This window comes from Carlito syrichta, unplaced genomic scaffold (assembly GCF_000164805.1).
Source record: "Carlito syrichta isolate Samal-C Ts95f unplaced genomic scaffold, Tarsius_syrichta-2.0.1 Scaffold153566, whole genome shotgun sequence".
Taxonomy (NCBI): Eukaryota; Metazoa; Chordata; class Mammalia; order Primates; family Tarsiidae; genus Carlito; species Carlito syrichta.
In genome coordinates this window covers 504,711-522,298 of record NW_007097662.1, presented here as the reverse complement: position 1 = coordinate 522,298, position 17,588 = coordinate 504,711, and the positions used below count along the sequence as shown (strand labels likewise).

The following is a 17,588-nucleotide window of genomic DNA, read 5'->3' as shown; positions in this document are numbered from 1 at the left end:
AAAGTAGTATACTACAGATCTTGCTTGGGCATTGCTTTTTTTTTCATGTAACTATATGTCCTAGACATTATTTCATATCTGTTTAAAGAGATCATCTTCATTCTTTCATATAGCTGCATAGTATTCCAGCTTGTGCCTGTATGCTTGTTTATTTAATCATTATTTTACATATGCATCTTTAGGTTGTTTCTAATATTTTGCAAGTACATACAAAGTTGCGATAAGTAACCTTGTGCATATGTATTTTCACACTGTAGGAGATATATGCTAGATCCTAGAAGAGGGATTGCTGGATTGCAACATAAATGCCTATCTAGTTTGTTAAGTGTTACCAAATTTCCCTCCAAAGGGTGGTGTAAATGTGCATTCCCACCAGCAATGAATCGAGTGCTTGTCTCCTCTACAGCCTCACCAACAGAATGTGTTAAGAGATATACACATACACACACACACACACACACACACACACACACACACGTGTGTGTATATATATATGCATATATAAATTTAAATATGTATGTATATATATAATTTTTCTGGCCAGTCTGGTAGGTGAGAAATGTTATCACAGTGTTTTTTTTTTTTTGAATTGGAGTCTCGCTCTGTCACTCAGACTGGAGTGCAGTGGCACGCTCCCGGCCACTGCAGCCTCAACCTACTGGGCTCTGGCGATCCTTCCGCCTCAGCTTTCCAAGTAGCCAGAACTACAGGCGCGCCCTACCATGCCCGGCTAACTTTTGATTTATTGTAGAGATGAGGTTTCACCAAGTTGCCCAGGCGAGTCTCAAACCCGCGGGCTCAGGCAATCCATTCACCTCAGCCTCCCAAGTCACGGGATTACAGGCTGAGCCACCAAGCCCCGGCTCACAGTATTCTTTTAATTTGTACTCCTCTACTTGAGTATTTTTCATATGTTTGAGTCATTTTTGTATCATTTTTGTGAGTTGACTGTATCTCTCATTTTTCTCATGATTCTTTGCCTTCATTTTTAATTTTTAATGGATATTTAAGGATATTAGCCCTTTGCTATATATATTGTGACTATTTTCTCTGAGTTTTTCAATTGCTTTTTGACCTTGTTGATGATAGTTTTTGTCAGTCAAGATAATCTCTGGTTAATTTGTGTGAGCATGCACCTATGCCACTCTGATGGAAAGTGCTGGTTAACTACAGTGACCAAGCCCACTAACAGCATCACAGCCTATTTTTCCCAGGCATGTGAACTGAATTAACATTTATAGGGCACTTCCTGCATACCAGGCAGAGTCCAGGCCCCTTCCATGTGCCAGGTCAATTTTCCTCACAACAACCCTGAGAAGTAAGCAATGATCCCATATGACAGATAACTAGCGCTCAGGAGAGGTTCAGTGATGTGCCAAGGTTTCTTTGAACTACTGGATGCCCGATTCTAGAAAACATAAATCTAAAGAGGGGGTTCTCAAAGAGTGTCCCTGGAACAGCAGCCTCAGCATCTGGAAAACTGGAAAACAGATTATCAGCCCATCTCCAACCTGCTGAATTCAAAGCTGTGAGAGTAGGGCCCAGCAATCTGTTTTCACAAGCCCGCCGTGTGATCCAGAAGCACTAAAGTTTTTTGGTTTTGTTTTTTAGTTGAAGTTTCACTCTATTGCCCAGGCTGGAGTGCAGTGGCACACTCACGGCCACCCCAGTGTTGACCTGCTGGGCTCAGGCGATCCTTCCGCCTCAGCCTTCCAAGTAGCCAGAACTACAGGTGCACGCTACCACACCCTGTAAATTTTTTTATTTATTGTAGAGATAAGTTCTCACCAAGTTGCCCAGGCTGTTCTCGAACCCATGGGCTCAGGCAATCCCCTCACCTCGGCCTCCCAAAGTGCTGGGATTGCAGGTTTGAGCCACTGCACCCAGCCTCTGTAAAGTTTGAGAACCACCGCAGGCACAGAAGTTGGAAGTCAGCACAGCTGCAGATCATCTAAAACAGTACTTCCAGCATACGTTCCACAAAGTACTAGACTTTAAGATTGTTCATGGTAGTCCCCAAATAAGCAGTTCACTGGCAACTAAGTTTGAGAGAATCCCTGGCTTAAACAAAGTTTCAAAGGCATTTTTCTTGCAGGACATCTTGAGTTTTAACTAGGCTATTGCTCCTTGTACATCTCAGATAGTATCCAGGTGCTTTCCCAAACTTCCTGACTATGGAACCCTCTTTCCTCAGACCTATTAACTATCTCCCTGGGCATCTGTGTTCCACGGAGTCCAGTCTGATAAGCATTAGTCTTGAAGAAGAAAGTCAAGAAATACAGACATTCAAGACAAGCTTCTGAAGAAGGCAGTAAATACCAATACCCATTCTGGATTCCATGAGATAGACTTTCTCTTAGCTTCTGTTTAATGACAGTGTGTTCCAAGTTCACCATCTTATGTAAACCAGAGGAACAGGAAATTCACTCCAGCCTTAGGGGAGATGTGGAGTTGGGGTAATTAGAAAAAGAAAGCCTGTCAGTGACCCCGGGGCCTTTGGTGAGTAATCCCAGCCAAAGCTCAGAGAAGCCAGACCAGTATTATTATTATTATATTCTGAACTAAAGGAGGACTGACATTTGCAAGAGCTCGTCAATTATTTTAATAACTAACTCTTCAGAGTGGAGAGAGGCCAAGGGCATGGGTGTTCCTCATTCCACAGACATGTAAACATTTGAAGTCAACTCCACACCCCAAGGCTTTAGGAAAACAGAAGTGACCCAGATTCATCAGCATCCTGAGAGTAGACATGTTTTAGAAACATCTTTTTTACCTGCTCTGAGTTTTAAATATTGCTACCCTTGCCCATGTCTAACGGTGGGAGTCTGTGGGGGGTCTGAAGGAAGATTTTCCTGTTTGATATATTCCCTAGGCAAGGGGCATTTCTCATCTAGGTGAAGAGCTCAGATGGAAATGTGGCAGGAAGAGAAACTGAAAAGTAAAAACATGCCAGGTAACATCATTTCCCAAGGTCCACATTCACTCATTCATGCAATTCAGTCACTCATGTGGTCAGAACAAGGCCAAGGTGGTCTCGGTCCTCATGGGTTAAGGTTCACAAGGGACATTACAGTACAGGGTGGTGAGGATGTGATGTGGGGGGTGAGGGGAGAGGGATGTAGGGTGCAGAGCATACCCCAGCCCTGAAGCCAAATGTGTGGCCCAGTCTGTGGGTGTCCACTGGCCTCTTGCCTTTCCTCTACCTCCCAAGGCCTCCAGCAAAGTCCTGTTAGAAACTTCCAGCTTGTCTTAGGTCCTGATGACAACCCTGGCCAGAGGAAAAGTTCCAACTGCCATCCTGCACAGCTGGGGCCCTGGATGAAGGAAGCCAGAAACCAGGAAGTCAAACTGGGAGAGAAAGATAGGAAGACCTGAGACCCTGACAGCGACTAAGCCACCACACCAGCCCCAGACTTTACACACTGCTTCCATGTAAACGAGAAATATATTTATATCTTGATTTTTTTAAATAAAAAATCACCAGGTACATGAAATATTTTTAATGTCTGTAATAATGTTTTTGATGGTTATAATTCACATATATATATGTAATGGTTGTAGTATATACATGTATAATCAAAAAGCTTAAATAAATTGGAATTATTTCACTAAAAATGCTAACGAAGAAAATGTGTACACTGTTCAACAGTTTTCAAAACATTAGCAAGAGCTAGAGCAGCAGAGGTGGTTCTGGGGTGTCCTGATTTTATGCCCCATGGAACCCATCTCAGAAAGAACAGGGCGATGCCAACATGTCTGTAACATCACTGCCCGGCCTGTCCCCTCCAAATCTTCAGGAATGCCAGCCCTGGCCATGTCCCTCCCAGCCATTCCGGGGAGTCTCTGGGGAAGGCCTCCCCGTGCTCTGAGAACTGGACCCCACCATGCCTCCCATGTGCCATCTACCTTTTTCTGCCCTCACAGCAGTATCTATACTTGCTCCGTGATCTCTGCCTGCCACCTGGGGACAGCAGCCCTTGTGCAAGCTGGCTCCGGCTGTTTCAGATGTGATCTCTGGTCTGGGAGGTTTCTGCAACCAGCACCAGCCACTGCTGATGCATATGGCCTCCTCTCCACAGTTGCCAGGGTGGAAGGACAGTGGGTCCTTTTTGGAGCCATACATCCCATGTGAGGAAGCATGGGATCTGAAAAATAAAAACAGGTCAGACACGGTGACTCACCCTGTAATCTCAGCACTTTGGGAAGCTGAGGTGGAAGGATCGCTTGAGCCCAGGAGTTTGAGACCAGTCTGAGCAACATAGACCTCATCTCTACAAAAAAGTCAAAAAATTAGCCAGGTGTAGTTTTGCTCACCTACAGCTCTCCAAAAATAAAAAAATTTTAAAAATAAAAACATGTTATCCTGCTGGCAAAAAGATGCTGCAGCGAGCTAATCACTAGCACAGGAAAGCACTCCAAAATCAGCAAAAAGGTTTAGATGCAGGAGATACTTGGTTCCACAAAGCAAGGGAAAAAATCATATTTCCCCCCAAAATGGATGCTTAAATTGAGCTGACAGGAAATATTGAACTGTTTATTTTTATTTTCTAAAGACTAGTCGACTTGAAGCAGTGGGAGCAGAGAAGTAACAAAGAAATCAGTCTGTAACTGGTTGTGATCAATTTGCTGTAAACACCATTGCACTCGGACCAGCCTGGACTATTTGTTTATAAATTCCCAAAGACAGACCCAACATACCAAGACTCCTGGTAGCAAAGGTTCCTGCCTTTCCCAGTTTTGTTTAATCATGGACACTTGGGCTACAGGTGCTGACAGACATGCCCGCACTTGGCTGCTGCCCCTCATTCTGCAGACACAGCCTAAGAACTGGTTCAAAGAAGAAGGACCAGGAGCTGGAGCCCTTGACTTCTTCACCCTCTCTCTGAGGCTGGCCCTGTCACCTGTGTAGTCAGAGCATGGCATGCACAGATGCCCACACTCAGAGGCCAGGGAGCAGTCTTGGTACCGTCATTCACAGCCAACTGCTCTGAGAGAGGTCACAGCCTATTTCTCCAGAGTTCACTAATCCTTCCCTGGGTTTGCAGCCAGTCTTCTGGAAGCTCTCTCTGCCCCTCTCCACTGGCATTAGGACCAGCAGTACTTCCAAAGTCTTTGTTTGCAAACTCAACTTTCCTGTCCAGACTGTCCCTAGAGGGAATGTTCTTCCCTTCTCTTGCTCCCTACTTGATCTATGAGACAGCTGTGCCTTCAATGTATTGGAACAGCTGATATTTTCCAAACCAACAAAGAAGGTTTCAAACTCTACAGCCCAAGGTGCCCACTTGGATGGAAAAACACTTTTCGGTAATTTTCTGAACCAATAAAGATGGTTTCAAGTTCTATGGCCCAAGGTGACCCCTTAGGTACAAAAACACTTTTAAAACACATAACACCACTTGTGTCTTTCCCTTTGGGCCACAAACTCTCAGTAATTCCAGGAGAAAAGCTTCTTATATAAGGACCCTAGGAGTAAGAGCGCCTCAGAAGCCAGGGCTGGCTATCCTCCGCCCCAGCTTGGCACTGGCCAAACCAGCCAGGTGCCAAGAGCTACTTCCCTGACGTGGAACTGGCAGCAGCTCAAGCAGGACCTCAATCACTGAGGAGAATGAGCACCACCTCAGGAGTCAACACTTGGTTTTCCTAAAGTGTCGAAGTCCAGATGACAAGGTGGCAGACGGGCAGCGGCCTCACACTGGGAAGCCACTGAACACTGGGATCCAGCCAAACACAGCACAATTTTATGAAAGTCCAGAAATGCTGACTGTCCTTGAGAACTGCTCAATGGCAAGAAAATGATAGCTCTGTTAACTACCAGCTCTCTTCACAAAGATGCAAGCGCCTCCAACAGGAAGCAGCAGGGCTGTGGGGGGCTAGCTCTCAGGAGGAGGCAGCCTCATGCAGAAGAAAGTTTTGGAGTCAGCCAAAAGTCTGAATGGCTATGTGACCTGGGGAGTCCCTTAACTTCTCTGAGCTGCAAATTCCTTCCCTGGGGTGGAAAATTGCTATCTTGCTTGCCTGAGTGGTCTGAAGGGTAAGACATTTGTCTTCAGAGCCCAGTGTGACGTCAAGCACACAACAGGTGACTTCATGAGGGGAAGCCACCAGAAGAGGTGCCAAGGGGACTGTGAGGTTGCAGACACCAAAGAGCATGACAAACCCATTTGCCTCATCTGTCATTCACCCACAAGGGGCAGAAACCCATGATGAAGACACTGGCAAAGGAGAAAAGACCATTAGGAAAATAAATCTGACCAGATAAAAAGCCCTCCAGAGAGTGGATTTTTCCAAATTGCTTCTAATGGCTAACTTGGCAGCTGCGAGCATTTTTCCGGCATGACCCTACAGGCCTTTCCCGTCCTAGAGGCCATGCTTCCGTTTCTCGGGAGTTAATATTCGCTTCCGGTTTTGTTCAAAGAGTTCTAACATTTTCTCCATGTGGTAGTCGGCGTCAATCACCTGGAAATGAAACACACAGGTCGCAGGATTGCAGTGACCTCAACATCATCTTCCCTTCACAGATTAAGGGAGAGATGACGGCAGGGAGGGGCACAGATTTTAAAAAAAGGTTAGAGCCAAACAGCCCCTGGCTCTGAGGCAGTCAACACTCCCAATGAGATCTGCACTGAAGAATTCACCACAGTTGTCCCTGTGGTAAGAAGATTTCTTTTTCTCATCAATTTACATCCTCCAATTTTTTAATAATGAGGAAAAAAAATAAACTTTACTTCTTTACAAATCTGCTATGATAATAGATCTCACTTTCCAGCAACTGTACCTCCTGCAAGAGCCTTGAGTAGGAGTGTGTGAGCAGCCCAAAGTGTTGTCCTCAAAGCCATGCACAGAAGCTCATGCATGGCCGCCCTCAGATCTCTCATTGTACAGGGAACAATCTTGGGTACTCATTTGCCTGCCTAAAGAAATATGGGAACAGCAAACCAGAAAACAAGGGGACAAGGAAGTGAGGAAATACTGACAAGGATGAATACATCAATATCAGTTAGGAAGGAAGTGTTGGCAGGACAAAAGAAGGTCACTGTACAACACAAACACAGAAACCCAAAGGCATTAGTTGTCTGGGCAGACAGTCTCATACACTTCAGCACCTTCTATGGGCATCACTGTGTGACAGCCCAGACGAGCCACTGATGGTCCTTCTGATTACCCGAGTCACTGAGGAAAAATGAATGAGCCTCTATGTCACCCACTGAAGGAGGATGGTCACATCAGAGGGACTACCCCCCCCCACCAGTTAAAACCAAAACCCGGCTGGGCTCAGTGGCTCAGCACTTTGGGAGGCTGAGGCGAGTGGATTGCCTGAGCCTGTGGGTTCGAGACCCACCCAGGCAACTTGGTGAGACCTCAACTCCATAATAAATCAAAAATTAGCCAAGCATGGTAGCACATGCCTGTAGTTCTGGTTACTTGGAAGACTGAGGCAGAAGGATCGCCAGAGCCAGCAGGTCAAGGCTGCAGTGGCCAGGAGCGTGCCACTGCACTCCAGTCTGGGCAACAGAGTGAGATTCCAACTAAAAAAACAAACAAACAAACAACAACAAAAATTCCCAAAACCCACATCTAGGCTGAGCATGGTGGCTCATGCCTGTAATCTCGGCACTTTAGGAGGTCTAGAAAAGTAGATTGCTTGAGCACAGGGGTTTGAGACCAGCCTAAGCAACAAAGCGAGACATCATCTCTATAAAAAAAAATAATAGCCAAGTGTGGTGGTGCACACCTGTAGTTCTAGCTACTGGGGAGGCTGAGGAGGAAGGATCACCTGAACCTGGGAGGCTGAGGCTGCAGTAGCCATGATCATGCCACTGCACTCCAGACTGGGGGACAGAGTGAGACTCTGATTCAAAAAAACAAAAACAAAACAAAGAACCAATGTCTAGAGGCTCTGGGCATCTTGAATACTCCTTTGCTGATGATGCTGGACAAGTAACATGTTCCTGTGACTACCAGGTATAACAGCACTGGGACAGATCACCTTCTTGTAGGTCTGTCAGACTCATTCTAAGACTCAGTCCAGAAAAGGAGACTGAGAGAGAGAGATCCCCTTGCCAGTCTTCTCATCTTCCTCCTTCCAAGTTCTCAAGTTCTGAAGGCCTAGGCCCTCCCTGTCTTCAGGGTGGCTAACATTCCCTGGGTCACTCCTTCTTCTAGAAAAGTCTCCTACCCCACGAGGGAGACTTACCAGAACAGGGGCTGCCACGGGGAAAAGGCTTCCTTTGATGAGCCACTCCTCATAGAGGCAGTGAATAGCATCCAGGTATTCCTGCCAGGAAAACACAAGCTGTGGGAGTGGGGAGGGGAGCAGACCCACCTACCAGGGGTCTCGGGCATGGGGACAAAGTTTGTCAATGATCACAGGTCACTAGAACCCTGCAATAGCCAACCTGGCTCAGGTAGACAGCGGTAAACATAGCCGCACACTCCATGACCAGCCAAGCACTACATGAGTCAGACACATCACCAGCTACCTGCTCTGCTCCACAGGGGATTCGTGAGCGCAAACACCAGCTCTTCCCCAGGTGCCTGAGTCAAAGCCAAGTCAAGAGGCAGGAGCCCCCACCTGGTTTCTCCACTTACTGTCACTTCTCCAGCAACAAGGACCCAGTTCCTTCATGTGGAGGTCTGTGACCACTCTGTGACCAGGTGTCCAGCCTGGGCAGCCTCTAGACTCTCCCTTCTGACTTGCCACTGAGGATGGCAACCCACACCCCTTGCCACTTCTGTCCCCTCAGACAACTTGTAACCTGTAGTTCCTCAAGAACATAAAGAACACCAAGTGAATAAGGCCTGACGTGGTAGAGCCCAAGGGAAAGGGGCACAGACACTACTACCCTGAGCCATCAGGTCTGCACGCTGGGCAGACCAGGTGCACATGCTCTCCCACATGCAGACGTAGAAGTTCCTCACACGGTGTCCACTCACCACCCCAGAGGCTCCCGTGCAAACCATGTAGCCACCTTTTCATCTACCAGAGCTCTCCTCACCAACAGGAGCCAGATTCATCCCACTGACCCTGTCAACCCCATTAAGACAACAACCTGGATAATGGCTTGGAGGGACTCCAGACTTGACATGCCTTTGGAACATCTGGGTCACCACACAGAGCTGCTGTGCTCCATCACTGCATGCCCTGCTCCATCGTCCAGCTACTCCTGTTTCCAGAACTTCAAAGAGGTGCCCAGAGTGAGGCCCAGGCCTTCATGACTAGAATGCACCTTGCTGTCACCAGGAAAATACAAGGCTGGACAAGGCCTCAGAAGTTGGACAGGCCTTCCAGAGTCCCCAGGTCAGCCCGCCCTGAGTTCAGAGCCCCATGAAGCCCCACTAACGACTTGCCCAGCCTCTGTGTGTACGCAGTGGCCTGCTTCTTACATGCAGCATTCAGTTCAATATTAACTGAACAACTGGCAGGTGTCAGGCCCTGGGACTTATGAAGAGGACATAGAGGGAATAAGACCAAATCTTCAAAAGCTCACATTAGTGAGAAAAGAGGAACAAAGGCATAAAGAAATAGTGTTAGTATGCTGCCTTAAAGGCTGCAATCACAGTAAGCCCAGGGGCAGGGTGGAGGAGGTCAGGGAAGGCTTCCTAGAGGAGGTGACATCTGAGTTCAACTTTAAAGGCAAAAGAAACCACTGTGCAAAAACATGTGCATAACTCCACAATGTGTGTGAGTGTGTGTATAGCCACAACTACTTCCTTTTTGGGTCAGAGCATGGAAAGTAGATAGTGGAAAAAGACACCACCAGAGAGGCAGTTGGAGTCAGGTCATGTGGGATCTCATAAGCCATGCTATAAAATGAGGACTTCATCTTAGACAACAGTGAAGCACTGAAGGGTTTGGGACTAGGAAGGCATGAATTGTGTTCCACATTGGAAATACCACCATGTAGCAACCTGGAGGGAGATGTGAGGAGTGAAGGACCAGGGCAGGAAGAACAATCCAGGCCTGAAACAGAGACCTCAGCCAGAACCCAGAAGGCGAGGCATTCCTCCACTGGGCAAACAGTACCGAGCATGAGCACCACCTCCATGCACTGTGCTAAGCACTGGTATGACAGTGAGTGAGAGGACTTAGTCCTGCCCTCCTGGAACTCACATCCAAGTGAGAATCCAAAGGAAAGCACAAAGCCAAGCATTCTGCAGGGGGTGAAATAAATGAGCCCTGGTGGTGCCTGGGTGGGGAGTGGACACCTCTGACCATTGGGATGCAACTTACATCAGGGATCACAGGAAGTATAGCAGATCTGGATATCCACTCACGGTCTCTAGCCAAAGAGGAGGCCAGAGTTCACCCTCTGATCTGCTCAGCTCCTGTTTCTCCGTCTGCAGCCCACAACACAAAGCTCTCATATGGGTGGGGCAAGGAGAGGAAGCCAGGCTGGGACAGAGCGATCTCCTGGTTCATCTTTAACCAAGTCAAAGAGGCCTCTTACCAGAGGAATGAGCTTCTCCTCTTCCCTGCATCTCATCTTTAACCGCTGGTAACAAGTTTCAGGAGTGGTCCGGAGATAAACTGAGGTTAAAAGAATACATGGCTCTAATTACTCTGCTCATGGCTTGGAAGTGAAGTCCAAGGAGGGGAGAAGGCAGACACACAGGCAAGGGGTGAGAGGAACTGTCACAGCTCTGAGCTGGAAAGACAGACCAGGGGTCAGCTCTCAGCTTGACCGCTGGCCAGCTGTGTAGCCAAACAGGCATCTAGACCCTCACCCCTTGAGTCTTGCTCCCTTTCCACGCCCCCAGGCCAAGGGGCCGCTGTGAGGCTGAATGAGATTCCATTCATAGACAGAGTTTAACACAGGGTCTCACACATGTTGTGTCTCAGTGAACGTTCAGCCTTTACAAACTAGAAAAACTCATAAAATCACAACGGGTTCAAGTCTGAAAGTAGATGACCCAGGGAAGGCAGCTCAAGGAACAAAGACCAGAGTTCTTCTCCATGAGGGACCAGAAGCCCCAAATTCTGTCTGCCTGTGGGGAAGACTGAATTCAGATGGGAAGGGAATCACCAATGGCAAGCAACCTACCCACCACCCCCAACTGTTGGGGGCCCAGCCAAGCACATCCTCTCTGGGCCCAAGGGAGGGGCCAGCCTACCTATCAAATCGATGGACACATCAATGTTCCTGATGATCCAGTCAAACCATTCCGACAGAACCACATAGTCCACTGCAGGCATCTTCCCACTGCAAAGAAAGGTCTAAGGGTTATATTCACACAACAGAGTTTCTGGACCCTGCCATTCCGCAGGAAGGATATGGGATGGCTTCCACTGAAAGGGAGTCACCAAGAGCAAGCTGGTCTTGAACCCATGGGCTCACGCAATCCTCTCACCTCCACCTCCCAAAGTGCTGGGATGACAGGTATGAGCCACTGCACCCAGCTACTACAATTTTTAAAAGTTAACTTTAAAAGAAGGGAAGGAAAGCAAGAAAAGGAGAAGAAAAAAAGAGTTCAAACGTGAAGGAGAGACGTGGCTTCTATTCCTGGCATCTATTCCTGTGGGTTTCCTCTGCTCTGGGAGGAAACAACAGGGAAGAGACAGGAGGAATGGCCGCAGCCAGAGGGCAGGCAGGTGACACTCAAAGGCTCTTTTCACATCCTCCACTCATGGTTCCAGTTGGGGTCCACTCAGAACTGGGTTTGGCAAGACTGACCATGGGAAAGTAGCCACAACTGAGCAGGAGGCTCCCAGTGGGGAGGGCGTGAGGAGGAGCTGACCCAAAGGTAAGAGGCTGCACAAGTGTTAGAGGGAGGCGCTCTGGGAGACCCAGGCAGGAGCAGCCCTGTCTCAGGGCCCAAACCACTGACTGGAAAGGGATATTCTCCCCAGGTTTCTGAGACCACCATGAGGCCCTCAGCAGAGAAGAATGTATAGAAAACTGCAGGAGGGGGTCACAGACAGACCTCAGCTCGGAGACCAGAGCAGACCAACCTGTGGGACTGCCAGGATTTCCAGAAAAACTGGGAGAAGCCGCATGGGGGAGAAGAGAAGGGAGTAAGCAGGAGGCAGTCCTACAGCATTGCAGAGGGGACTCCCTGCCAACAAAAATCAGGTACAAAAATTAAGGTATTGACTTTGTGCCCACAGACAGGGATGGTGTGAGGACAGCTGGTCCCTCCCTGCCAGTCTTTCCTTGTACTCCCTTCTTATAAGTAGCCCATTATTTATTCAGGGTCTGTCCCACGAGCTTGAGTGCTTCAGCAATCCTGACCCCATCCAAGCTATGGGGCAAGTCCAATGGGTCTAAGGGAAATCCCCTCCCCCGGTCCCAGTGTTTGGTTCAGGAAGCCAAGTTGAGCCAATCAGCGTGAGGCATGCCCCAGTCAGGGGCCCAATTTGGATGTATGAGGCAAGAGAGACGTTTGCAGGGCTTATGGGATAGATGCTTCCTCATGCTTAGGAGAAAGCCACTGGCAAGACACTTGTCCTTGCCCTGACCAGCAAGTGAAAAGCCTGATAATGCCATAAGTACATTGGCACCATGAAGGAATCAAATTAAGGACATGGCCAAGACACAGAGTAGAAAAACGCAGAGAAACAGGACCAGAACCACTGAATTAAACCAACTCGCTGAGAGGGCCAGTGACAACTTCCCTCTGGAAACAGAAGCCAGATCTCCATGATTCTGAGAAATGTTGGACACAGAGGGTACTGTTTTAACTGTATTTGCAGTTTTCCTTCTAGGAATTCTGCCTAACTCCTACTGTGTCTGCCTCACACCATCTACAAGCCACTGCCTTTATTTCCACAGAACACAGAGGGTAGGGGCCTCTCTATAGCAAATGCAGCCACATAACTCACCAACAATGAAGTACAGAGGGGGTTTTACAGTATCCTCCTCTTACCCTGAGGGTGGCAAAACCAGTATCCAGCACCACATGAATCCTGTTTTATTTGGCACAATGTGCTGCATCCTTCCTCCTGGCCCAGAGACCCCCCAGTTTGCACACAATGGATTAGAACAAAAGTCTCACTCAAATACTAGCTATCTTGTAGACTTATTTCCCTTTATTTTCACAAAACCTTGTAAGGTTGGTTTTAGTCCCAATTTATAGATGAGAAAAACTGAGGCTCAAAGAAGTTAAGCCCAGTTCTGTCTAAGTAGGAGTTCAAGCCTCACTCTCCATAGTCCCCAAACCCATGAACCATTGTACCACTCGCTCTCCCTGGTCTGTCAACTGTAGGGATGTCCTGGATCAAGTGCAGTGTCTCTGGCCTGAGCTTGAGGAAAGCTGAGCTCTCAGGCCCAAGAACCAGGCTGTGAGTCCTCAGACTAGGCTAGAGCCAGGGAGGGCCCAACCCCCAGGACCAGTCAGGGAGGTAGGAGGACAAGCCTGCTGCTCCAACCACCAGGTCTTAACCAATGTCCCCGACCACAGACACAACTGAATGCACCATTTCCTAGCTGGGCCCCACTCAATGTCCTTACTTCTGTTCTTTGAAAAAGATGACCAGGCAATCTTGTAAAATCTTTGTGTTCTGTTATCCAGCCCACAGAGCTTGGGCTACACAACTGCCTGCATGCATGGGTGGCCTCTTTAGCTACATGAAACTTCCTCGCCACCTTCAGCTTTGTGTCACCCTTCAGAAGTTCTTTAAGGACACTACATAAACAAAATCTTCCTCTTCAGCAATTAACACAATCCTCTCAAACCCCTGGTGGCAAATGGCACTTGCATTCTGCCCACCCCAACCTTGCTGGGTGAGGGTACCAGAAGAGATGGGTCTCTCTCCAGGTGAGCTCATCACTGGTTCAAGGCCCAAAATTCAAGACCATCCTTCAATAAATTTTACATTGGGGAGATACAAAACTTCAATAAATGGGCTTTTTTGGCAACTGCAGACAGCAAGTCCATGCCTGCCAAACTCCCTCTATCCGAACCCCACAGATGCCAAACCAAGCTCGCACAAGATTCCGAGGAGAAAAAGATCAACCCCGGCACAGAAGGGGCAGCAGCAACGTGCCCCCCCACCAGCCTTGTGTAGGGGCTCTCCATCAGAGCAAACTCTGTTAGGAAGCTGTTTCCTTGAGCATCCCAGGAAGTAATGAAACACAAGCTCCCAGGCAGGAGCTGATGCCCCAACATGCCAGCATGTGGTTCCCTGTACCCGGCTGAACTCCTCCCTGCAGGTAGAAACCAAAACATCCTATTCTAGGTATGGGCAAAGGATCCAGCCAAACTCAGTCCTGTGCTGCAAGCTGTGGAGGCTCACCATGACAGTAATTTGCATTTTGAGGAAGAGAAACCTCTAGAAACATCTACTTCCTCAGTAATACTTCATTGTGGATGACTACTGCATCGAGGGAACAGGAATTGTAAGGAGAGTGACCAAACTTTATTCTTCCTTCCATTCATCCCTTCTGTGGCTCTGGCTAAAAATACTTTTTACTGTAGCTCAAGAGAGAAAAGCTTTGTCCTACAGCTGCCCCATACCTGGTCTAGGAATAAACCCAAAAGCCTTAAGACCAGCTAACATAACAAAACCTCTAACAACTCAAACCCACAGCAACAAATGTGAAATGAAGAAACTGCAGGCCAGGTGCAAGAAACTGAGGAAATCTTGCACTGTGCAGAATTTTCACCACAGCCCCAAAGACAACCACAGGACTAGGCTCCTGTTCTCATGACCCTCAAAGGGTCCAGCGAGGCCCCCAAAGACAACCTCCATACTGGGGATCCTGCCCTCATGACCCCCAAAGGTCCAGTGAGGCCCTCAAGGAAACCACAGGAGCAGAACCTCAGGGTAAAAGGGCTGTGGTATAGGGACGGAGGGCTCCCTGTGGACCACCTGGCTGCAGGTTTCTAGTGAGGTCTAATTTCTCCAAATGTGATTCTCGGCTAGCAGAAGCATAGCCTCACATGGGCACTTGCTAGAAATGCAGACTTTCAGGTCTCACCCCAGTTACACTGAAGTGGAATCTGCATGTTAGCAAGATACACAAGTGATTGTAGGAGAAGTCCACAGGAAGGCAGACTCTCTTCTGAGGCTAGGACATCAGGATTCTCAGCTTTTGGGGGCTTCCATGAGCCCTGAAGCCTTTGGCCTTTATGAGAGAAATCGAGGTGCCTCTTGCCACTTCCTCATTCATTGTTGCTTCCTCATATCAGGGCGCAGAACACCTCCCCCTCCTTTGGTTAGTTTCCTGCCCCATCAGGAAGACGCATGGGCTTTGTAATTCCTTCTCAGTTCATTTTTCTGTCAAATAGGGTTAACAACCTGACAATAAATGTAGCTCCCATCCATGGGTCCCTTCTCTGTTCCTCAACCACGTGAACAAATGCCCCAATTTCCAGGGAACACATAAGCTGATCCAATTCATAAGTGAATCACTAGCCCTGGGAAGATGTTTTTCAGTGCCTCTATCCCTTGGTTCTCTCAGCCCAAACTTGGGTACTCCACAGTACATGACTGAGGGAGGGGGTACTTCGTGCCACATGCTAAGCATGGTGTTAGATACAGGATCATCCATTTTCCTCAATGATAAGTATGCAAATTATTGTCCTTGATATAACATCAGAACATATTATGGGGTAAAATGCAAAATCCAAATGAATTCTAGGTTAAAAGAAGAGACTTCAAGACATTTCTAGGTTGTTGACAGGTGGCTACTTTGGGCCGTGGGGACTGCAAGATTAAGGTGAAGAGGCAGTACCTCTGGGGGCTTAGATCATGTGCTGGCTGATGGCATTTGGCTTCATCAAATGATACCATGCTCGGCCTTGAAGCTCCAACATGGTCCTCAGGGGAACACATACCCCTCTGGAGGTTATATGAACCTAAAACAAAACATGCTCAGCGTTGAGACTCCAACACGGTCCTCAGGGGAACATATACCCCTCTGGAGGTTATATGAACCTAATCCCAAGGACACCATGGTTCACTGTCTGTGGTTCACTGTCCCACAGAAATCCTAGCCACAAAGGCCATGCATTCTGGGAGGGCCATGGGGTCATAAAGTCATCAGTGCAGGAAAAAAGCTAAAAAAATTTTAAGGTACATTCTCTTCTAATACTACCCACAAAACAGCCCAGAGCAAGGCCCACACTGTCTGGACCAATGCCATAGCCACAGAGCTTGGGAAATACAGATCCCGCCCATCAGAAGTATGGTGATGCAGGACCACAGGTGTGAGTTACCAAAGCCCAAGGACATCAGCAGGACTGGGGCCTGGGACAAGCAAAGATGGTTCCTGAGGAAGTCCTCCTGGTGTTGGGCAGCCTCTGGGGGTTGAGGGACAGTATAACTGACAAATTTCATGAAGACCAAGGTGAACAAGGACCCACAAGAGGGTCATAAGACACAAGTGAAGTAAAGGTTTGAAAGGCTCTGCAGAGATGCACGAGGGGAACTAGAGATGAGAAAGGGCTCAGAGAAGTTGAGAAACTTGGTCTTGTTCACAAAGAGTGCAAACTCCAGAGCCAAGGTAGAACCCAGGTCCACCTAACTCCATATCCAACTCACTCCCCTCAACCTCTGATCACTCATTCCAGGTTACCCACTTCAAAAAAAGTCATTGGCCTCCACATAGAACAGGTCATGCTGAAGACAGACAGTCCTGCTAGGTAAAGTTCCCAGGAAACCCCACCCCACTACCTGGGGTCTGCTCCTCGGGCTCTCATCAGAGCAGTCAAGAGACATCACAGGGACTCTCTTCTCCCCTCTCCTGTCTGACCTCCCTTTAGCTGAGGCATTCATAAGCAGGGGGCAGAGGACAGCAAAGGGCTGAACAAACCTAGCAGTGGACACTTCATGCCTTGCTGAAATTCCAGGCCATTGGATGGGCGTGGGGCTCTCCCATCAGAAATGCTGCCTGCAGGAAAGGCAGCTGCAACCCACAAGAGAAGTCTGAGGTCAGTGGACAAAGCCACAGCCAGGACTTGCCTTGGCTACCTGCCTCTGATCTACAGTCCATATCTGAAACTTGGAGAGGATTTGGGACACAGGCTCAAGGGCATGATCCATAGTAGCTCACAGTCCACAGAAATCTTTTCAGTGACCCTCTCAAGTGAAAGGGTGCAAAACAGTAGGGGCCAAAGTCTGGGGGAAAAGTTGGGCTACAGACCAAATAGCTGCAGGTCCCATCATCCAAAAATAACTACCAAGTATTGACCAGGGGCCCACTTTGTGCTAGGTCAATGTCTGTCCTTGGGAGTTTATGGTCCAGTTGGTGAGGGGGAGGGAGGTACAATAAACAATCAACCATGTACCAAGTTGAACCATCACATGAAATTGCCATTTTTGTAGGTCAAAATTATCAGATATTAACAATTTAATATGGTTGTCTTAAATGCTACAAAGAAAATCAACAGAAAAGCAGTCGTTAAAAATAACAAGGGCCTGGGCGTGGTGGCTCATACCTATAATCCCAGCATTTTGTGAGGCCAAGGCAGGCAGACTGCTTGAGCCCAAGAGTTTGAGACCAGACTGGGCAACATAGAAAAACCTCATCTCTGCCGGGCTCGGTAGCTCAGCCTGTAATCCCGCGCCTTTGGGAGGCTGAGGTGAGTGATTGCCTGAGCCTGCGGGTTCGAGACCCACCTGGGCAGCGAGACCTCATCTCTACAAT

The 17,588-nt window shown here is 48.1% G+C and overlaps 1 protein-coding gene across 6 annotated transcripts in view; it reads right to left on the bottom strand.

Annotated features, from left to right (window-relative positions):
- Positions 1-4,513: 4,513 nt before the first annotated feature.
- Positions 4,514-17,588, bottom strand: part of TK2 (thymidine kinase 2, mitochondrial) — a 31,601-nt gene continuing 18,526 nt past the window's right edge. For all 6 annotated transcript variants that reach the window (XM_021708905.1, XM_021708906.1, XM_008050656.2 and 3 more), the window contains 4 exons: positions 11,113-11,201; positions 10,449-10,528; positions 8,195-8,275; positions 4,514-6,456 (listed from right to left, as the gene is read on the bottom strand). In XM_021708905.1, the coding sequence (XP_021564580.1) occupies positions 6,358-6,456; positions 8,195-8,275; positions 10,449-10,528; positions 11,113-11,201 (349 nt within the window). In that variant the 3' untranslated portion in view covers positions 4,514-6,357. The remainder of the gene's footprint in view (positions 6,457-8,194; positions 8,276-10,448; positions 10,529-11,112; positions 11,202-17,588) is intronic.